Source organism: Empidonax traillii, unplaced genomic scaffold (assembly GCF_003031625.1).
Source record: "Empidonax traillii isolate 1590-97213 ecotype Southwest subspecies unplaced genomic scaffold, ASM303162v1 scaffold1530:size152889, whole genome shotgun sequence".
In the NCBI taxonomy this organism is placed as follows: domain Eukaryota; kingdom Metazoa; phylum Chordata; class Aves; order Passeriformes; family Tyrannidae; genus Empidonax; species Empidonax traillii.
Genome location: NW_020956723.1, coordinates 91,542 through 115,473, shown reverse-complemented (window position 1 = coordinate 115,473; position 23,932 = coordinate 91,542). Strand labels below are relative to the sequence as shown.

General features: G+C 35.2%; 1 protein-coding gene across 1 annotated transcript in view; it reads left to right on the top strand.

The window, feature by feature from the left end:
- LOC114070357 (potassium voltage-gated channel subfamily H member 8-like) overlaps positions 1 to 23,932 on the top strand; it is a gene marked incomplete at its 5' end in the record, with an annotated part of 76,881 nt that overhangs the window by 32,112 nt on the left and 20,837 nt on the right. The window contains 3 exons of the mRNA XM_027907716.1: positions 2,762 to 2,961; positions 4,817 to 5,066; positions 9,406 to 9,620. Coding sequence (XP_027763517.1) covers positions 2,762 to 2,961; positions 4,817 to 5,066; positions 9,406 to 9,620 — 665 coding nt within the window. The remainder of the gene's footprint in view (positions 1 to 2,761; positions 2,962 to 4,816; positions 5,067 to 9,405; positions 9,621 to 23,932) is intronic.

Sequence of the window (23,932 nt, the reverse complement as noted above, 5' to 3'; positions counted from 1 at the left end):
GAACTTACGCACAGGCAAGCAGGTAGAAGAATGGTTTTATATCTGTGAGGGTCCAGTGAACAAAATATATCCAGGTAAAGGAGCAGAGTAGGTTGATCTCCAGGTATTTTCTTGAGGAACTGTATTTTAGATACTGTTGAGGAAAATCAGTAGGGCAAGCAAACTTGAAGAAGAAGTTAGCATCATACAGTGCAGATTGGTGAGCACGCCTCCAAAAACTATTAGGAATGAAGTACTAATCTGTACTTAAGGACATAACACCTCTTCATTTCTTAAAACATGTTTTAGGCCATTGTTTTGGCTGATATTTAATTTTAAAATTCCCTAGCAGAAAGTGATATTTTGAGAAAAAATTGATGTAAGTTTTTTTGAGTTTTTGATTAAGCCATTAGTTCCTGAAATTTCAGGTGTAATAGATAGAGTGAGCCTATCAGTAGTCTTTCTATACTTCTTCAGTGTGTGTCACTGCAAATTGAAAGAACGAAGTGAATTTACTAAAAACTCAATGAAAGGTGAAGAAAGAAAAAGAAGTGTAAAGAAATAAATTATAGTATGCCTTTTTGATTTTTACCAGCCTCCTGGTATTAATTTCTACTTTGCATGAATTTGAAATTTAAATTTATAACAAGTAATATTGTGAAGATAAAAGATCTTGTTATATATGGTATTTCTTCTGAAAGTTGGAAAGAAAATTTGCTTCTTAAAATTTATCTAGAATGCCTAGGATACCCAGCATCTGTAAAATACTAATCAGATCTGTCCTCCAGCAGATGATCATACCATGTTCTGTCTTGTTATTTCAGCAAATTATTATTTCCCTATTATTTCAGCAAATAATGTGCAGCTTTGTATTTAAGAGATTGAAGGCTCACTATAGTAGCTTCAGTATCTTTCAGTCCTTTTTTGCTCCCCCCTTTTTAAACTGATCATTGCATCATTAAAGAGGCTACACTATTTCCTTAACCTATTTAGATGTGATTGGATCAGCTGCCATCTTTCTACTATAATATCCTGCACCTAACATTACACCAGGCTCTCACATTTTATTTCTCAAGTTTCTGATGTTAATGACACCAAAATTCACTGTACCAACATGAACAATACCTAGTTGATCTAGATGATTATTCTTAGAAATACTTTCCTTTCGAATATTCACACCTGATCCTTTTCTGCCCTTTCTACACTGCAGTTCTTTAACTTTTTTTCTGTACTCCCTCCACAATTAAGACATAGATATTGTTACTAGCTCCTTTGTGCTTTATTCAGCCTGTAACAATTTTCTAACACTTCAAACTAAAGAATTTTCTTTCTGTTTCTAACATTTAAAAGAGCATCATCCTTTCCTTCTCCTGTTTCCCCTTGTCCCTTCCCACTCACATTGGAATTCTGTAAATTGGCATACAAGGTCAACAGCTTGTTTGTCTTGTTTAGAAACCAATTCCTTTGCCACTTCAAGGAGCCTGTCTGCTTTCTTTCAAGCACTATAAAGATAGATGTTCCTTTAGAGAAATAATCAAGCTCTTTAGTAGTTTTTTTAATTAAAAATTTGTCCATCTATATTCTATACATAAGTTCAATATCACATGACAGACAAGCTAGCAGTGATTTTTCCAGCTCATAATCAGCAAGCATATTTCTTCACAGACAACCCAGATGACCTGTGCCTGTAAGCGTTTCTTCAGTTTTGTTTCTGGTCTTTTTATTCCCAAGCCAGTATCTAATTGCAGACAAACTCTAGGATGTCAGAACTTTCTGATAAATGATTTCTTACTATATTTGACCCTCTCCAAACAACATAAGAAATCAGATTGTCTGTTTGAATGTTTCTTTTAACCTGAACATCTTCCTTCCAGTGTTTTGGGGGTTTTTTGACTCTTTTTTTTTTTAATCTTATTCCTATTCCCCAGAATTTGATACATCTTTAAATGTTATATACAATCTCATTCCACTACACACAGTCCTCATTAATAACTGGGGTTTTTTTCTATGAGTGCTCTGGAATCTATTATATTCTAATTAGTTTCTAACTGACTATTTGAGTTTAGTTTTCATACTGATTACTAGTTTCTCATTATTTCCTGAGGGTACCTGCCTACATGTGTTCTGGTACCTAAAGGGATACTACAAGAAAGATGGAGAGAGACTTTTTGCAAAGGCATGTATTGATAGAGCAAGTGGGAATGGTTTTAAAATGAAAGGGAGTAGGTTTAGGTTAGATGTTAGGAAGACATTCTTTACTGTGAGAGTGGCGAGGCACAGGAAAAGGTCGCCCAGAGAAGCTGTGAATGCCCTAATCCTGAGGTGTTGGTGGCCAGGATGGATGGGGCTTTGAGCAACCTGGGGTCTAGTGAAAGGTATCTCTGTCCATGGCATGGGGATCGGAACTAGGTGACCTTTAAGGTCCCTTCCAACACTGGCCATTCTATAATTCTATGATTTTGTGAATCTGTGATTTTATTATTCTGTTTTCCTTTTTTCTTAGACTATGAACTTTATTTGACTTTTACTTGAAACCTTGACAGATAGAATCAGATTTTTTTCTCCTCTGTTCCATGAATGTGACTGCTACTGTCTCAAAAAAGAGAAATGAATAATCATATTAATACTACTGTATATTACTCATGGAGTCTTATATTCAAAAGCTTTATTCTATTTCTCAATCAGGAAATTTGCTTTCTGTGAAGATTCTGTTGATTTTTTGTGTTACATTTTAATGATCAACAGATCACTCCACTTTGTACATAATTTCTGTGTTCTCTAGCTCTGATGCATGCCTTGGTGTTTGGCAATGTGACCGCCATAATTCAGAGGATGTACTCCAGATGGTCCCTTTATCACACAAGAACCAAGGATCTGAAGGACTTTATACGGGTCCACCACCTGCCACAGCAGCTAAAGCAGAGGATGCTTGAATATTTCCAAACCACATGGTCTGTCAATAACGGGATTGATTCCAATGAGGTAACCAAATGAGGGAGTTTCTGTGTTTGATGGTTTTGACTATGAACTTAAAGTCAAGGAAGGGGTTAATATTTCTTTTGTGATAATGTGTTTTGTGTCAAAACATCAAGTCATATATTAAAATTCAAACTCCTTCATAATTCTCAAATGCTAAAGAGGCATTAGTCGGAAACTTTTTGGATGATGCCAGCAGAAATGCTGCTGTGAGCAGTTCTGTATTTCAGTAAACAAAATATCAACTAGGGAGTTTTAGGTCTTCCTTAAAGGAGAAACTTTCATGCCCTTTCCTCATTTTCCTTCATTTTATTCTTTGCAATACTGCAAACAAGTGGTTTAGCCTGAATTTTTATGCTTTTATTTCCCTAAATCTTAAAATATTGCAGAATGTAACATGAGAGTGAAATCAAAAGACAGATTTCTGGTTGTGTCTTTGCTTTCTTGTTTTAAATTGCTTATCAAGGTTATGTGTTAGTATACTCCAGGAGAAATAATGGCTTCTCTCTGCTGGAGTGATACTTGAATGGAGCACTCCCTTCAGATTTCTTGTTATCTGTGTTATAAAACTCAGTGGTCTCTAAAGATAATGTAGAAATAAGCAGAAAGATTCGGATTTGAGAACATTCTTTTCCTGATAAATTCTTTTTGTGTTGTGCACAGCACAAAGAATGGGATGTTCAACAGCATCCTAGCAACAGAAGGAGCTTAATAAGATTCAAAGGTACAAAAATCACTTAGATGTCAAAGCTTTCCTAAATGTGGTTAATGATCACCTTCAGCTTTGTACCTTCTGTACCTTTAGTTGCTCCTGAAAGTGAGGGAAAGTACTGCTGTGCTATAACTGCAGCCTCTGGAGAGACCATCAGTGTTTCATTATTCCCCTCCTATGGACAAAGTGCCTTGTCTAAGCCCACTTGGTCAAACGTTGGCTGATTACATTGCTTAGATGCCACGCCCCCTCAAACTACAGACAAAACCATGTTTGTGGGCTTGCAGCTTAAATGGAGAAGTAGAAGACCTCATGGGCTTTTAGTTTCCATCCGTTCTTTTTTCCATTGACCATTCACCTCGTGGTCATTCGTTTCCCACCCCTCCCTCAGAGTCCAATTACATTATTAAAAAAATCCAAAAAGAACAACAAAAAAACACAAACAAACCAAACAGAAAACAAAACCACCTTGCAGGTTTTTTTTAGTTATTCCTCTTCCAGTGGATTTACCATAGATGAAGCAACATTGCGTATCGATGAATTTTATAAAAGCATATAAAAGAAAATCTAAACTAAGTTCATGTTTGCTTGGAACAGCCTACTGTGCTTTCTGAGAAGAAACTGGACAAGTTAAATTGTGCATTAGAGGAAATTCCTACACACAATCTGTTGACCTTTTTTTCCTGTTTACTTTTTTTGTTGGTTTGGGAGTTTGGTGGTTTTTTGGGGGGTGTTGTTTTTTGGGGGTCTTGTGGTGGGTTTTTTGGATTGGTTTGGTTTGGTTTGGGGTTTTTTTTGGGGTTTGGTTTTTTGGTTTTGGGGGTTTTTTGGAGGTGTGTTTTTTAGCTTTTTGTTTGTTTTTTTGGTTGGTTTTGGTTTGGGTGTGTTTTTTGTGGTTTTGTTTGGGTTGAGTTTTTTGTTTTGTTTTTCTTTATAAAAACATATATTTATTCACATTTTTCCTGGAATTTATCAGTATAAAGATTTATTAAGGCATGCCACATGTCTCATCAAGGGGATAGGAAAAATCAAAGGGAAGTATTTGCATCAGTATGACACGTACAGCACTGCCAAATCAGGTCACTTCTGCAAAAGTGGAAACAAATTATTTTACGCTTTTTCTCTTTTCACCCCTTTTTTTCTTGACAGCTTTTAAAAGACTTCCCAGATGAGCTGCGTTCAGACATCACCATGCACTTGAACAAGGAGATTTTGCAGCTCTCCCTTTTCGAGTGCGCCAGCCGTGGTTGCCTCAGGTCTCTGTCTCTGCACATCAAAACCTCCTTCTGTGCTCCCGGGGAATACCTCCTCCGGCAGGGAGATGCCCTGCAAGCGATCTACTTTGTGTGCTCAGGTTCCATGGAAGTCCTGAAGGACAGCACGGTGCTGGCAATTCTCGGTATGTTCACAGTCATAGATTCAAAGAGGAAGAATGGTCCCCCAATGTAGGAGAACCTTCAGTACTAACATGTGGCTTAGTGTGTCCTAGTAGTCTGCAATATTTCACATGTATCCTAATTTTCTTATATTTATTCTCTCTCCTTTCATGTGAAGAGGTACTTGCTAGCTTTTGACAGAAATTGCTACTTTCAACTTAATTTGATGATGGTATTGACAACTCGAAGAACATTGGTTATCAGTTTCCAAAGTTTTCATGAAAACTAGCAGCTGGACAATGCTTCCAGTAATGCTCCCAAATGAAAGAAAGCCATATGAGCCTGCTGACATTCTTTGACACGTGTGTGAACACTCCCTGCAGTAAAGCCATGTGGTAAAAAACAGGCATTGTTGGCTCTGCTCCAGAGCTACTTCTTCATGCCAACTGATGCTGGCTGCAGTCATCTGGGTATATTAGAATAGAGAAAGGCCAGAAGTTCAGTTCTAGTAAATTTTGTTTAGCTGTTGCCTGCAAGATGATTGTTTTGACTTATAGAGTTTTAAGCAACTCTATCTGTACATTTCTGTGATTTGCTTCAATCTAATGCCTACTAAATATATTCTCTTTATCTTCAGCTAAAGGATGATTAGACTTGTCTGAGCTAGGGTTTATAAAGTGTTTTGTTGAAGTAAAATATAACATTTTACTCTAAAAGTAGAGAATTATTTTATTATGATTTTAATGTGTCTTTAGATTTAAATGTTTTCTTCTTTCTAATAACTTTTAATATTCCTATAAAACAGAGTTAAAGAGAACATTTCCTTTTTTGCTTTCCTTCCTGTATTGTGGGATTGCACTAGACTGTTGATAATGGAAGCTTCTGGTCTTTTGTAATTTAATTTCCTTAATTTTACTAGCATGTCTTTGATTGGTCTTTTTTTAGAATATAAATGTGATAATACAGGTCCTATTTGTTTCAAACTCTTTAATTCTATTAGATTTACACTCTATATCACTCATCAATAATTTGTTATCAGTAAGTTTTAGAATCTCTTGATTTCATTGGATCACAAAGGTCAAAGATATAAAATATGGCTTAGAAAAAAACCACAAGTTTAAAGCCAGCAAAACGTCAAGAGCTACTTCCACTGGATCTATAATTTCATTAATAATTCCATCTTCAGGCACTTCTGAAAATGTTAATGAAAGCATCATTGTGTAATTGTGACAGTCAAAACAATAAGAAAGAGATTAGTGGATTTCTGAGAGAAGTTAATGAAATCATAAGGCAAAAAACATAAACATAAGACAATCAAATAATGTTTCGTTCCAGTGAAAGGGAGCTTCATCATTTAAACCTAATTAACACCAGCAGAAGGTGAATGCATCAAAAATGTAGGTCCCTGTGAGAAACTGTGTTACTTATGTTGTCTAAATCCAAGAGAGCAGTTTTTTTCCCTGGCTCTGCTGGGTTACTTGCAGTTCCCAGAATATTTCATAAGTCTGTCCTGATTCTAATTCTAGTGGATTAATTTTTGTTTACTGAACCATTTTCACTAACAAGCAATACAGTAATACATTCAACGAAATGCTCTCATTAAATATGTTTGGTTCCTCTTGAGACTATTACTTTACATCTAATTATGATGGTTAGGATATATTTTATAGTAAAATATGTTTTAATATGACTTATGTACTGTTTGAACATATATCTTCTGTTTGTTAAAAATATTAGCCATAAGTTGTTTTAAAAATATCCATAATGAGAACATTTATAACTTTGACTGCATGTCCCAGCTATATTAAAAAACAGATATGACTGTAGAAACATTCATATATAGGTTTGTTCCCCAATTAAAAAAAAAAAAAAAAAAAAAAAAAAAAAAAAAAAAAAAAAAAAAAAAAAAAAAAAAAAAAAAAAAAAAAAAAAAAAAAAAAAAAAAAAAAAAAAAAAAAAAAAAAAAAAAAGAGATACTAAGAATAACTAAATGATTGTTATGTAACAAATGTTGACATTCAAGGTACATTAATTTCACCACTTCATTAATTCTACGTGAAACTTCGGGTTACTACCTAAAGACTTTGCTACATGATTTTCATTTGAAAAAGCAAAATACATTAGCATTACCAAATCAACTGGAGTGTCTTTCAGGCTGATGTTATTTCATCAAACACTGTAACTACAATCAGATAAAAATCTAAAATTTTTCCAAAATATTCGTGTATTATTGATACTAATACTGTTTGTATGTTGAAAAAGTTTCTACTGAGGATGTTTTTAGTATATTTGAAATGCTTTTTCACTTGTCCATGTTAGCAGCTGGCAATAGATTAACATTACGAGCCTTCTGCTTAATATAAATAAGGAAATGTAAGGAATTGTTGATATTTACAGTAAAGTGAAAAAATGTATTACTGCTTAACTTTACACTATATTTTTTTACATTAGTAATTGCATCGTGTGATGAGCAATTGTAAACGTTATTGTCACCTATCAAGTTTCCCTTACTCAGACTGGCCTAAGCTCATACCAGTTCTTATTTATACTAACTGAGATTTTGAAGAGACCCCAAAGTAACAATAATGTATATATATTCCTAGCATCAAAAAAAAAATCCCTCCCTATGCTGGGTTTATGATTAGCTCTTTTGAGAAAGTTGTTCAAGCTCCATGTAGGTAGAAAACATGGTATTTTAAGGTACTAAAAAAGTGATATTTTAAAGTATAAAACTATCCCATTTAAGAAGTTTCAGGGATAGTAGACTCTTTAATTTAACTTACCCTCAAGCTCACCATTTCTTGTGTAATATACAGTTGGAATCACATGCTGGGTGGATTTTCAGACTTGACTGTCTTAACTTATTAATCACAGAATAATGGGGACCTTCAGAAGATACCCAACCTAAACCTGCTTAAAATGGCCAATTTAGCTTAGCTTTCTCAGGGCCATGTCCAGGCAAGTTTTGAACATCTCCAGATTTATAATGAAGATTTCATTTGTTACAACCTATCCCCAGTATCTCTCATTACCCTGTGCACCCTGAGGATAAGTTTAGCTCTGTTTTCTGTACACTTTTCTGTTAGGCTATTGAAGACAATATCCTTCCTTCGCCTTCTCTTCGTAAAGTGAAACTATACCCAGTTTTTTCAGTCTTTCCTTGTACATTGTGTTCTTTAATCTCTGATCATCTTGATAGATGATCTTCTGGACTTACTCTAATTAGTCAGTATTCCATCTTGTACTGGGAAGCCCAAAACTGGACACAGTGCTCCAGATATGGTATGACAAGTGACATATAGAGGGAAAGAGTTACTTCCTGGGATTTGATGGCTGTATACTTGCTAATGCTGCACTGGAGATTCTTGGACTTTGTTGTAAGGACACGTTTTTTGGCTCATGTTCAACTTATCCACAAGGACCCCCCAGTCCTTTCCTGCAGAGCTGCTGTCCACCTGGTCAGTTCGCAGTCCATACTGCTGCAGGGAGGTTGTTCATCCCAGGTGTAGGACTTGGCATTTGGTTTTGTTAATCTTCATGATGTTCCTATCAGCCATTTTGTCTTTCTTTGAGGTCCCCCTGAATAGCAGCTTTGTCCTTCAGCATATCAACCACTCCCCCCAATTTGGTATTGCCTATAACTTGCTGAGAATGCACTCCATCACACTATCCAGGTCTTTAGAAGAGCATCTGTGTTAACTTTTGGTGAAGACCTCTGGTTCAAGGACTGAAATTGGAATTTATACCTCAGATCAGATGTTTATGGAAGCTTTTCCTTATAAAATTTTTGTGCTCTTCAATATACTGTCACTTGTAGGTTTTAATACTTTGAGTATTCTTAGACAGTCTTGCCCATAAATGGAAATACAGTGGCTTGTATACATCATGAAATACAGCTGTGCAACCATAGCTTTCATAGATTTTGAATGTTTTGCAATCTAAATTCTAAGTAAAAGGGTAATTTGGTGATCTACACTTATTGTGTCATTGTTAAAATGCTGTCTTAACACCTGCCTGTTTTAACATACACACACATACACACAAAACCCCCATGAGAGGTATTTTGAAAAACAAAATTGCACTTGCTATTCCTTCCTAGTGTAAATCTGCATTTTACACATATCTACTTTATTGCCCCCTTAAATTAGTTACCTTTCTGAAAATTAGTTTGTATCTCCAATTAATTGCTTATAAGGTTATGTCTGAAAAAAAACCCGTAAGTCTAAGAAACTTTAGAATGTTACTAATTAAAGAATGCAGTACAAACAGTAGGATTTCAGGTTATGTTAAACATATTTATCATTCAAAAAAGAAGTAAATTATTTATGCTTTGAAGATAATTATTTTTGTATTCTCTTTTAGGTAAAGGAGATTTAATTGGAGCAAACCTCTCCATTAGGGACCAAGTTATTAAAACAAATGCAGATGTTAAAGCTCTAACCTACTGTGACCTCCAATGTATTATCCTCAAAGGTCTCTTTGAAGTGCTCGACCTTTACCCAGAGTATGCTCACAAGTTTGTTGAAGACATACAGCATGATCTCACGTATAATCTAAGAGAAGGCCATGAAAGTGATGTAAGTATCTTTAAAGATCTCTGCTGCCGTTGTTACCTTTGTTTCTCACTGTTTAGTAATTTCTTATAATTTTGACACAGTAAAGAAATAATACACAGATTTTGTTAAAAGGGCTGCTTATTCTGTTTGTTTGATAATTCAGACATTACCTACATGAGTTGTTTATCAGTGGGTCAGATCATAAACATTGAACAAGTTCTCTGCTTCTCATTTTTCCATAGAAAACATCATCCATGAAAGAATATTCTCCTTTAATATTTTTTCATTTTTTCCTTATGTTTAAAACAACTCATAGTTATATAAGCCATGTGTCCAAATAAGGGTATATACCTTTTCTAGAAGCTCATGTGCCAGCCTAATGGACATTCATTTATACATCGATTAACACTTGGTAGTTAAAAATGTCATCACACACACTCAAGATGAGGAACAGTTGTTTCTCATACACTGCAATGAAGATTTGTTTTTCCTTGTAAATAAGTACTTAAATCTGGGGGAAAACAAACAAACAAAAAAAAACCCAACCAATCAAAAAAATCCAACAAGAAATTCCAGATAAAAGCACTCCTGGAAGGCTTCAGTACAGACTTACTAAAGTACTTTCACTGATATTATATAGAAAATACATATATATTCAGATTTTAATAGTGAAAAGCTTTGATGACGTCTCTCTTTTTCTGATTTTACCATACGAATGCATGAAGACAGTTATAGGTAAACTTTCAGGCTGGTGTTTAACAGTTCAGCTATTTGTATTCTGCTTCTCTTTACACACAGAGAGAAGTTACACTGAAAGAACATGAAAGGACACTAGGCTACTATCAAGATAGGGGATGAAGGTAATGCCAAGGAAGAGTGCACCAAAGTCCTTTTCAGTTCAAAACCCCAATGAATTTGATATGTGGGCTGATTTTTTTACATAAGCTTCTTACTAGGTGTACTCTGGTGCCAGTGTTTCCACAGCAACACTTTATTAAACCATTGCAGCCAAAAGAAGTGCATATATAAATGCAGACTTCTGAAGAGGAAAATAATCAGGACATTTCATTTGTTTGTCTCTTGAAATGTCTCCAAACTTCCTGCTGCTGAAGGCAGCAGCTGAAAGTACACATCTGTTCTGAGCTTGGTGATTAGTTTGTATAACCAACATATTTCCCTTGGGGAGGAATGCTTAATCTGAAAAGGAATATAACTCCAAGTAAAGGTAGAGTTTGAAGCTGTTTGCATTCCCCTCTACAGTTTTGCCAAGGAACATGGTGGATCCACACAATGTATTCCTTCATAGTTTTCTATATGATGGCAAGTCTTGGGATCACTGTCTCAGCTGCATTCAGCTTTTATAAATCCAGGGACAGCTCTTCCCAATCAGAGTCAGATGGGTGATGCACAGACTCTCCGCTGAGAGCAAGCTGACAGCAGCTTGAAGTTGAGTGCACAGACAGGAAAAGAACCTCGTCACACTCTCTGAGGAGGATGGGATTTAAAGCAGTGCAGGACAGATCCAACTAAATTTTCTGCTTCAGAAAGGAAAATATTTAGAGCGTTTGCAAATATACACTGTATTTTCAAGGTATAATCTGTTATCTTAATATTAGAGGGAAAAAAAAGTCCTGACATTGAGTAGCATCCAGTGGGCAGCTATAAAGAACCCAAGACAAATTGTCAGTGTCACTTTCTCCTACATCTTCCGGTTAACTGTGCCCTCCACTTGTATTTCTTTGCAGCAGAACATACCTCAGTCACATGCATCTTATTTCTTATCCAAGCATTTTACTTACCAATAAGGGTAATGAGCAGGAATAAAGTGGCCAAAAACTGTATCACCACAAAAAGAGGGCTCGGCAAATGAGGGAAGATATCTATGTCAGTAGCAAGTGTGCCTGGTCAACCACTCTGATGGTTTACTCTCAGGGAAAAATAAGAAGGTTTTTAGATGTACAGCTTGTGGGTATGTTAAGACAACTTCTTTCTTATTCTTCTTCTGGTTTTTTTGGTTTTTTGGGGTTTTTTTTAAATACAGCACTAATTCTTGGGAATGGTGCTATGGGAAAGTTTGGCAGCTATGACACTGTAATCTTGATTTGCTCTCCCTAATACAGGGAGATTTTACTTCTCAGAGTATTTGTAACTACCGCAGCTTTATGGAATTTTGGGTTTGGAAAACATTTCTGTAGTTAAACAGAATTGTTGATTCATTTGAATAAGTCTGTTTCTCACTTTCTTATTCTTGGATGTTTTAAATGACTGTAAATTTGCAACCGAGTGTGAATTTAATGCTTCTGAAAATGGATCAGTAACAGTATTTCAGGTCAGGTGAAGTGTAGGGTGAAATAGCATGAATTTCCCCACTATGCCTTGTGAAGTACCTTTCAGTCGTGACCTAAAATGTTACTGCATTTTCAGTCACAGTCCACCAAAACTACCTTAGATTGTAAAGTTTTTAACACTTTAAGCCAGCATTAAAATGCTGAGGCTGGAGAATGCAGCCCTGATAATTCATTATCTCCTTCCTTCCTTCCTTCCTTGTGCTCTTTGAACTGTTAATTGCGCAGTTGAATTAAACTGAATTAAAAGTAGTGGACCAAAAAGGGACAGAAGTTATATGTAGTATCCTGAACCCGAAGTGTCAAAATTGGATATTTGGCACTAGATCCCATAGCTTCCCTACCCACACAGAAACCTCTAGGAAAACATTTTAAATTTGTTTTCTTAGTTCATTTGCAATTCTAAGACTGTATATAATGATGTGTTCCATCTGCATTCAAATCCAAGTAAGGTGTAAGAGTGGAAAAGCTTGAGGACTTCCATAGCTCTGTCCCTTTTCAATAAAATAAGGAGGAAATGCAACCAGATTTCCCAGCAACAAGTAGAAGCTGTAGCTGCCTGATTATAGAAAGATTGACCATTTTGTTTAACCAATCTTGGAAGAAAAGCTCAGATTTTAATTATAGGAACTGGCAAATATTTCAGCCTCTAATGAATAACAACAGATAAAGAAGCAGAGACACAGAATCAGGGAGGTGAAGTTTCAGTGGTTCCTCATGATAACTCATAATATCCAGTAATTGTTAAGTGATTTATGATAACCATTAATGTGTATGCGATCATACTGGCAGTACTACTGTGCCTTTTTTTTATATATTCTCATCACAGCAAGATGTGAATAGGAAAAGAATCTTTATGTTCATTATATATATTGTGCCCTTTCCTTTCTTTGCTGCCTTTTGATTGATAAACCTGTAACTGTTTTTGTAAATGTGTTCAATTATTTGAGGACAGCTAGAAAAAACTAATTTCTTTGGTAGCTGGAGTTGTGACATTAAAAACATTCATCCATTTCAATCAATTTTTTTAAGTCTGTGACTATGATGTCATAGTAAGGAAATAGTTTGCTAAGTGACACAGATTTTGACACATACCTCACCCCATCTATATAATTTTGCACTGTATATCACAGATTGCATATGTAGCAGGTAGTGAGAGAATCTGGTATCTGATTTGATAAAGCTAAACACTCATAAGAAGGTTCTTAAAACATATTATACATTTATATGAAAGAAACTGGAAATCATTTTGTTATTCACCAGCCTTGAAAAATGTGTTATTTTCTATATTTAGAGAGTAGTAGCAGCTGTTCATAGCTCTAAATTATCCTATGAAGAACTCAGAATAAGTAAATATTTGCACAATATCTTTGTGGGCTTGGTAACAGTTTATTGTTCCTGATTATTTCTTGTGTCCGTGCAGAAGAGTCTACAGTGCAGACAACATTATTTAGATAAAAACAAACAAACAAAACCAACAAGAATAGACAAACAAACCAAACCAAACCTAACCAACTAAAAAAAGGCTGGCTACAGCCATGCTGATAAAAAGAACAAGAAGCCTCCTTGGCATCTATGCAGTCCCTCAAGCTGTAATGAAGTCCCAAAGGAAGACAAGACACATGCAGGCACAATCTTTGTCTCACTAAAGCTCCATCTATGTGTGTCATTTTCAAGAAGAAGAGATTATATCCCTGAAGAGTCAAAAATCTGTGTTTGTAGACAGGACTCATAACTAATAGGAAACTATTTTTCCTTTTGTGGCCTTAAAAGTAGTGTTCTGCCTCTTATAAAAGCTTCCCTTCCCCCTCCCTCCAAAGAAGGAGAAGCTACTCTCCTTAAAATGAAAATAGTCTTTGAGGCACAGGGAAGGATTGCTTCCACCAGTGCATCACAGTGTAAATGAAACACAGTGATAAAGACCTCATAAAAAGTGGTAGATTATTCCTCCAGTTGGGAGTATGGAGTCCTACTGCAGCTGAGCCAGGCTCCTTGATAATAAAATAAATAAATAGACAAATACATTTTAAAAGGCAATCAAATAACCAAGAAGCACTAAAAGCAAAGAATCCCCTCCTTCCCTCTGAAAGGCATTGTCTGACAAAATGGGGATTAATTCTTGTCCTTTGGAGAGGCTGGCGTTTAGAATTTATTAAATTTTAATGAATGAGATGTGAGGGGTTTTTAATATAGCAAAGCTCAGGTTATTATTAGCAATACCTAAGAAATTACAAGAGGTGCTCCTCATTTTCTGTTGGGAAACCTGGCAACTGGCCAGATCAACTGCTTATAAAGGTAGAAAGAACTCTGAACTTTCTGATTCATTCCAGCAAAGCATTAAGCAAGTATTTTAAAAGCATATATGTAATTCCACCTTACTTTATTTTGATTAGTTTATTTCTAGACTTTTATCTTTCTTTGGGCTAACTGGTGGCATTGCTCTTGTAGTCATAAAAAATGGATAGCAGAAATATTTGAATGCAAGCACAAAATTCTGCCTATCCACTGTTTATTTTTTCAGCGACTAGTTTACGTATTTGACATGCATTCATTCTTACCTCTTTACTTGTGCTTTTTCTAGATATTCTAATGTAGGTTGTCTGAATTTATGAATGCTACTTTGCAATATAATAATAACTCAGAAGGATTTCTTTCTGTTACATATTTCTCTCTTATGAATCAGTAATGAAAATACTATGATGTTTCTGATTTTTTAAATACATCTACTGTCTGCATAATAAATAGTATTTCACTTTAAAGAAGAAAATAAGTTATCCTATTTTTATTCTATAGCTATTAAGGAAAAAAATAAATTGGGGTTTTTAATAGTTGCTTTTATTCTTGGCAAGTGTTGCAAGATCAGAAAACCTGATAGAAACTTCAGTCAGATAATTGATTTGTTTAACTTTCAAAGCAAAAACAAACCCTTATATGTCTTGGTTACTACCTATGTATTTATAATAAAACCTATGCATTGGAAAAAAATCAATTTCCAATCCAGCTCTTACAACACTGTTATACTTAGTCACAATTACTCTACCCCAGCCTAGATCATCCTGCACTGCAGGACAAACACGGGTTGTAAAATACTGTTCATAATAATTTAATAATAATAAGTAATTTCCATAGAACGTGCCCCAAATAATTTCAACTACCTTTTTAATAGAGGAGCTGGTTTTGTTAGGTCATCCAGCAGCAGTGTAGGAAGAAGTGTTTTACCTTAAAAAAGGTTAAAAGTCTTTAACATTTAGAGTGGGGTTTGATAACTTTGAGGAAAACTTGTCATTTTTGAATAAGCTTACATGCGGTTAAGCACCCACCTTTGTCAGTAGCTTGTCTGGCAGAAGATTGTGTACTATTATTGCAGATGTAACTCACTGGTGTTTATTGTCCATGGCACAGTAGGTATAAATTCTGCAAAATAAGTGACCAATAAATGGCAATTTTTGTGCTTCTGTACAAGAATTATTACAAAAGGTAGACTATAGAAGTGAATAAATAACCTAAAGCAACAGAAGTCTGGTACTATATCTGCATGATTATTCTGGGGAAAAAAAAGGAAAAGCAAAACCAAAACCAGAAAAAACCTGAAATAATTATAAAACTGTGAACCAACTGCTCATGATTTTTCTTTTTAATCCATGTGCACATGGTTCCTATTGTTCTAATTGTTCTGTTGGAAGCCCTAAGTGACTGATGGCTGAGCATCCACTGCTTTCTGCCTGACAGATATCATATTTTCATTTCTCCCTTATATCACTACTTATGAGAAGGAGAATGCAAACTTCTCAACTTCTCAGTGATTATAGTATAGGAATAAAGGTGCTCCTCATACATGTCAAAAACGAAATTAATTTTAAAACTCTGAACATATAATTAACTTTGAGACATGACTCCTGGCATGTTCAGTGGAGTAGGTCTCTTACCTGCCTCTGTGCATGGACTATTCTCCAATTAGTACTGCTGTGAAATACAGCTCAGGGCTTTCACATTTAACAAGATGCTCAGATTTTTCGTTTATGCTTCAGGGAGATTTGGAATATTTTTTCTTTCTTCCTTCTCTCTCTCCCTCTCCATTCTTCCCAAAATAAATTACCCTATTGCTGAACAAGGCAAGACTCACACAATGCCAGGTGTGTCGGCTTGCACAACTTCTAGATTGTTATGGAACAAGTTATGCAGCTGTCAATGGATGTGAGCACTGGAAAAAAAAAGAAAAAAGGAAAACAAATAAAAACCACAAAACACCACAGAGCAGTTAATTTACCTGTTTTACACTTAATTTCTGATTTTAAATGGATGAGAAGTAGTTTGGGGATGAACTTTGTCCTCTAGCTCTCTGCAAGATATTTCACAGGTCTCCTATCTGTATTCATGACAGCAAGAATCTTTTGGTGGATCTTTGGCTGTTTAAGGTGGATGTTGACTTCAGACAACAGAATCTGCCTCCTCCCTGTGCAAAGTTACCATCACCCTTCCTCTACTCCTTCAGCCTGGCAATTACCTGAGTAATTCACTTAGTGAGGGAGCAGGGCTGACCTGGAGCTACAGTGCAAGCCAGGTTTGACTCCTTTTTGTAGTCTGGTAGGTCATAAAGCTTATTTAGTAGCTGTCATTGCTGAGCAGGATGGGTGGTGCTTCTGAGCCATCACTTCACCCAGTAACCCTCAAGATAATCATCTCACGATCGTGTTTCTAATATACCCTTCAATATGGTACACCGCTGAGAAATAATGCAACAAGGAAACATGTAATTCAGAAAGGATAGACTGGTATGCCTTTTCTCTTGCAGGATTCGTGGTCTTTTCATTTTCTTTCCTTGTATCTTCACCTGAAGAACTTTTTTCTGCTGATCTCCTGTTTCACTTCTGTAGCCTTCAGTCATTCTAATATTTTTGAAAATAACAACACACAGACACCCATAGTGTCTGGATTTGTCTCTTTAGTAGTTTATTCTTCTGATTTGTGGTAATTTTTCAGTTAGGAGGACCATACCACCACAACTTATTGATGATGTTGTCTTTTCCATTCATATTTTTTCATTAGTTCTTATATTTTTATAAGTGTTTTCCATTTTACACCTAAAACAAATGGACAACTGACTGTAAAGGGGAATCACACAAGATGCAGAAGAGGACAAAAAGGAGGAGAGGAAAATAACCTCTTTACATTTGTCTGGGAGTATTTTACATATGTGTGACCCATTCCCAAATTCCTACTCTTTTACTTTTGTGAATGGGCTAAGAGACAGGAATTATGAGTATTAACTATACATTATTCATGAAAAGATCCTGACAAGTGGACCTTATCACCTTCTTGACAAATAGAAATAACTTTCATTGTAACTAGAATTAAGTGTTTAAATAAGTGACAAAATTTTACTCCTAATTTTAGCTTTTGATTCCTTTAGAACACTCTCCATTCTCATTCATTTTACTTCCTGGGATTATTACATTCTGCAACAGATTATAAAGCTTAACCAGAGGGTTACATGTTGAAAAAAAAATCCAGGCTAGCAAAGCAGCTTATTGATGTTTTTAGACTTTTGTATGAGGAGAGTATAAAACACTGTGTCTAACAGAATTTTAGACAGGAAAAGCTCCTGGCTTTCAGAGAATATTGCCTTGGAATCTAACCATATTTCTATTTTAATTACACAGGCACACTAGACGATAATTTTTTTCCAATATGTCTCAGTGCGCCTTAGGAAGCATGATAATGTAACTTTTACAATATTAATATTATCTTTTGTCTCTACATTGGAAAAAAAGGAAAATAAAATTAATCCTAATAGTTCTTAACATTAAAATTGTGTGAATTTAGAGAGTGGATTCATTCTTCATTTTTTATTTCCTAATTAATTTTATTTTGTATTAATATAGCAACAAACTGTTAGTGGCCTCAAATTTAGAAGCATTCTTACAGTAACATGTCCTTTTATTATTCTGTGTAAAATAAGAGTAATTTATGAAGGAAATTATAATATGTACTATAATTTCTTCTATAAATAATTCTGAAGGCAAAGGCTACCTTGATGTGTAATGTGTATATCAGACTGGCTTGTATGATAAAGTTCCTACATCGTTCGCAGTGTCACTGTAATCTCAGGATACATGCTGAAATGTGTGAAACTAAATATAGTGTAGTCTTTGAGAAAACTATCTGTAATCCATGCAACCTGTGTGTCAAGGTGGCATTTTACATCGATACAAGTATTTGTTCTCAATTTTACTGAGCTGGTAACATTTTTAGTGCAAATTTTTTTTTTTTTTAAACATTGTAGAACGGTAGAATAGCTGAGGTTGGAAAGGACCTCTGAAGGTCATCTAGACTGAACTCTCTGCTCAAAGTATGAAAGCGTGAAAAATGAAAACAAAAAATTATGTAGGTACAAATGCAGTCCAAGATTTTACTGATATGAAAAGAAATATATTTTTATTTTTAATCATCTATACCTTCACTCATTAAAACCAGAGCTACAGAACCTGCCTACGTAAGTTCAGCTAGGATTCTGCTGAAAATGGAGTTGGTACCTAAGACATAAAGATCACTTTTTCAGTGTTGTGGTAAATAATAACATGAATGTAGCAATAAGTATATACATACAGTACAGTACTGCAGGTGTTCAGAGACAGATTCCATCGCCAATCACACTATATTCATTGTTCATTCCTGTGGCAAAATTGGTACTGGATTTCTCCGATGGTTTTTGGGTTTATGTCATGATACTTCAAAAAGTTCAATCAATTTTATTCACTGAATGAGTGTCCTTGTTGTCAGAGTTTTTAACCTATGTAGAACTTCTTGAGTAACAAAGGTGTCAAGAGCTCCAAAAACCTACACGTTCAGCTTTTCTGTATTATGTGTATATAAAAAACATAAATTGCATCCTAGGGGATGGAAATTACAATGGCCCTTTTACTTGGAAAGTGATTTAGTTAGATTTCTGCTGGTATCTTCACATTGCAGGACATGGCTTCTTGCCCCAAGGTGAAATCATGTGAATTGCTTTCACAGTTACTGTAGGACTCCTATCTTCCCCAAAGTTTTAACTCTGAATATATCTAGGGCTTACCTGTGTGATCAATTTGCACTTGTTCTCCTCCTAGGAGAATTGAGCAGAGATTAATCTACTGAACAAGTTGCCAACCAAAGAGCAAAATAGTCATTATTTACAGGAAACCTTTCAGAGGGAAGCAAACAACCAACACACACATACATGCCCCAGTTTTTAAAATAAGGACACAGATTATGCCTGTCCCTGACTTCTTCCTTGTAAGGTTTCCCCTGAGAGACAGTCAAAGCTGGACTTTCTTAAAAATTTTCCACAGAAATGTTGCTGTCCTGGGTGAGGCACTAATTAACACTTACCCCACTGATTTGTCCTCTTAGTGCTAGCAAAACGGATGGCCAACACCGGGAATGCTTAGAAATAGACAATTGGCAGTAATAAAATTAACTGGGAGAATATTTGTCAAGATCCACTTCATTGTCCTCCTCTTTTCTTTTCAAGAGCCTCTCTGAAGTTAGGTATACATATTTACATTAAAATGTAGTATGAAGTTTCATTTAAAGATAAAGCTAACAATAAAAACTAAAACACAACCCTTCCACAGCCTCAAGCTGAGGAATCTAATTGGACATCAATCCACAGGGCCAATCCTCCAAATATTTATGAGTCTATGTGAAATCTTAAGAGTTGCAGGAAGCATATAAGTATTATTGCTTTGAAAGCTCTTAGCATTCATTGTAATTTCTATTATGTAAACCTTACTTGACTGTAGGAGTATTAAAACCTTTCTTAGCTATATCCTTTGTCTGCAGTAATCTTCAAACTTTTCCAAAAATACAACCTGCCAGACAGCACAGTCAGTGCAAGGTCTATTGTCTATTTTAACAATTCCTCCTTTTGTCTTCTGTTGACCTTATTGATAGCCTCTTCTTTTTTTTTTTTTTTTTTTTTTTTTTTTTTTTTTTTTTTTTTTTTTTTTTTTTTTAATTCTTATTGGCACAGGTTTATTATAAAAGATGCATTTTCAGAGCAGTCTGGCACCCTAATTTCTTTTCCTGTTTTGTGGTTGGCTAGAGGGAGGTAAGAATATAGAAATAAAAATGACAAGTAATACTATCCCCATTTCCCATTTATTTGATTCTTAATGTGGTGCAAGTGACGGACAGGTTAGGGGTTTTCTTTCTGTGACATCTTTTTAACATGAAATGCAATACATCCTGTATTATTAATTAAACAATTAAAGTTAAACCTGTCAAAAACTAACCACAACCAGGCATTAAAGAATGCTTGTACCAAGTTCACTAACTAAAACTTATTCAAAAGATAGGAAAGAATCAAGACAATGACTTAACAGAAGATTGCAGAGCTCATGGCAATTCACAGTTATTTTTATCTAGGAAAAAATACTGGTGACAGTTCTGCTCTTCAACTTTTTTTTTATATACTCGGTACTGTAAGAAGGATCAGAGAATGCTGAAAGCGTCTGCTTCCAGAAAATACTTTTTCTTTATATGTCCATTAAGCAAGAAAAAGAGATAAGGATAATCCGGAGAAAATACAGGAGCAAGACAAAAAAACTCAAGAAAGTCACAAAAAGAAAAACAAAACAAGAAAAAGAAGAAAGAAAGGGGTAAATTTCTCAGTAAATGTAGATATCAAACAATTACATCTAACCAAAGTGAGTGATTGAGTCCTTTGTGTTTTAGAGGATTTGTTATATTTCATTGAACAGTTTCCTGATTATGGAAGACTGAGACCCGAACACACTTGAGGCATTAAGCTTTCCAGCAGTACAATAATCCCTTGTTATGTACTTATATCTTTTCCATTACCATACAGTAAATTTGCAAAGAACAGAACATATGGCATGGGTTCTTGGTTTTGTTCCCCACACTGCCAATGCTCTTAAATGGGTTTTTCCTGTTTCCAAATGCTGACTAAGAACATTAACACTCTAGTTTGATTTCAAATCCTCTCCTGAAAATGTATTTTAACCTTTTTACTCCTCAGACACGAAGAATTATTCATGTATTTTAGTACCTAAGATTACAAGCAAATCAGTGAAACTATGTTCCTATTTTTATTCGTACTTTTCGTGAAGGCCACAAGAACCAACCCAGCAAAAGCTGATAACGTTCTATTGGACCCAAAATGCAAATTTACTTACTGGACGAGTAATGTTTTAGCCTCAAATTTAGCTGCATCTCTTCTTAGGGTTTTATCATTGGAATTCATCTTGAATTATTGTACATCTGATTTCCTCATTTGGCTGCAATTCCTGTTAGAGATTCTTATATAAATGACTACTGTCTCTCGACCCTGAAAAATTTTCAGATCACTAGCTTTCAACAACAAACCACCAGTGTTTTCAGATGGAGAAATGTTGGGGTTTTTTGTGCTTGTAATAAGCAATGATAAGGATTACTGAATTTTTAAGCTCTGTTTTTTAAGACATTAAACAATTGCAAGATTATAGATTTGAGATTACATATATGGAAGAATTTGGTATGTCTGCTTTTGGTACATGATCTGTTATTGTTTTGCCTTGTAAAATACCTGGTTTCACAAGATATAAAGAGAAACCAGGGCTGAAATTAAAAATGTAATTAGAGTTTTTGATAATATTTCACATAACTCATACTAACATCAGTCTTTAGGGTTTTTTTTTTTCCTAATACATTACAGGGTAAATTACCTGTGCTTACTTTATAAGTAGCCCTTATACTTTGAGAGTTTCACTTCAAGAGTTTCACTTCTTTTTAAAAGACTAGCATGTAAGCTATTTTGCATCTTTTTTCTTTACATAAGAAAAAAAGAACATTTTATAGAAGACTGTATGCGTGGGTTCTAAATAAAAGATTTTAGCAGCTCAGAAACTAGGACAACACATTGTAATTATTTACTCTGATACAATATTTTTGAAGAGATAAAACTATGTACATGGTGAGGGCTTTTCATTTTTAGCCTTGTCCAGATTCTTGTTCATCTTTACTTTTCTCTTTGAGACTGGAGGGAGAGGATGGAGTTGCTGGAGAAGGTTTAGAAGCCATATTTTTGAGAATTCTCTCTGGTGACGTATTAGTTTCTTTTACCAACTTTCAACTACTAAGCCATAAAGCCCAGACTCCTCTTTTATGTATGAAAGATAGGGTACTCAAAGTTACAAGCAATAAATATGGTTGCAGTGCCTTAATACAGAAGCAGTTATAACACTCTTTACTGTGGATTCTGTGCTATGGAAAAGAGAGTTCATACGTCTAGAGTCTATCTAAAAAGATGAATTTATCCAGACTGAAAGTGTCCCCACTGTCTTAAGGGGGAAATGGAAGCAGAAAGTCTGATGAGTAGTTTCTCACGTCACATGCTCCCCATTCATACCTATCCTTCTTTTCTGCTAGCCTTCCCCTCCCTGCACAGAGCAACTTGCCTTCAAAAATTCCTTTACCTTTTTCTTGGTAAGGTCACAAGGTAACAAAGTGCTGCCACTAACCCTGTTTCCTCTGCAGCCAGTTTCTCCCTGCTGCAGCAAACAGACAGGGTAGCACAGAGCAGAGGAGAATCGATGGGAGGCTGTGGCTGCAGTGCTGAGGAGCAGGAGAGAAGTTCAGCAGCCAGAGCACAGGGCTACCAACTGATCATGGGTCTTAAAAACCCTTAAAACAATTTCTTTCTCTCTGTTTTGAAGACATACAATAGGGACTAACACATGTACTCAGGAGGAAAAAGACCCCATCGAAACAAAAAGTGAGGAGATATCTTCACCCACATTACAAACTACAAACAACAAGTCACTTCTAAAGCCTTCAGCAGGCAAATTCATACTTTCTGAGATTATTTTCATGAAGCCGCTAATGTTTGGGATTCGCCTGGAGTTTTAATTAAGGCTGCTATTTAACATTCATACTGCACCTGTGCCTAGAAGCCAAGCAAACTGGTGCCTCAAAATTCTGGGCACTATTTTAGACTAATATTTTAAACATATGTGCAAAGCAGGCCATTAGTACTTTTTAATTCTGACTTTATTATTTTAGTGCATTTCCAGTTTTCTGTCCTCCTGAATCTTGAAGGAGATACTGATTCTTCAGTTGGCATAGATTACAGTGCAAGCTGAGAGATTTCAGTATCTGACATCTTATCCTCTGCTAATATCATCTAATACTTTATCTAACCCAGCAAGAACACAGCAATTATTTTATTTACATGGCCTAATTATTGCAGTTGCTTTGTTTGGCTGTTATTTGAGTGTTATTGCTACGTTTACTTGATACACCTGCTACCGCCTTGGCTGTTGTGGATTAGAATTTCTGCTTATGAAAACTTAAATATTCCATATTTATATATTGTACCACTACTAGTACCTCACTACAAAACAGTTTTCAGGTTAACCTGAAAGACTTGTGAAGAAGAAAAAAAAAAAAATTAAAAAAAAACACAGAAAATTATTATTTTCAAATCTGTGCCTAAAATTCAAATATTTAGAAGTCCTGAAGACTTTTGTCAAACAAACTCAGAAGTTCCAATGGCTTCCAGAAAGGCTTAACTTCTTCTACCTAAGTTTGGAGAAAAATAAACTGATGTTATGAATTTATGTTTTTTTTATCTTTTTATCTTGATATGGGGGGTTAAAAAAGCTGAAAATCATTTTTCAAAATTCTACCTGGCAGACTAAAATATTCCTATAAATAAATCATATAGGCTGTCAGAGACTTGCCCATGGTCAAGATATGGATATTCAAATAACAGAATTTTCATAACAGATATTATACAGCAGTTCCAGTGGATTTTATTGGAAATAGTTCTACATTAAACTTGCATAATTTTTCATGTTCCTTTTCTTTTGTTTTACTTACTGTTTAATCCAAGAAAAGAAAATGTTATGGCCTTGAATAGGTCAGATACCTATCTCCCCCAGAACTACCTTGCTCCTACTTGCTTCAGTCCCATCACTGCTTTTGAAAATTCCTCAGAGATGCTAT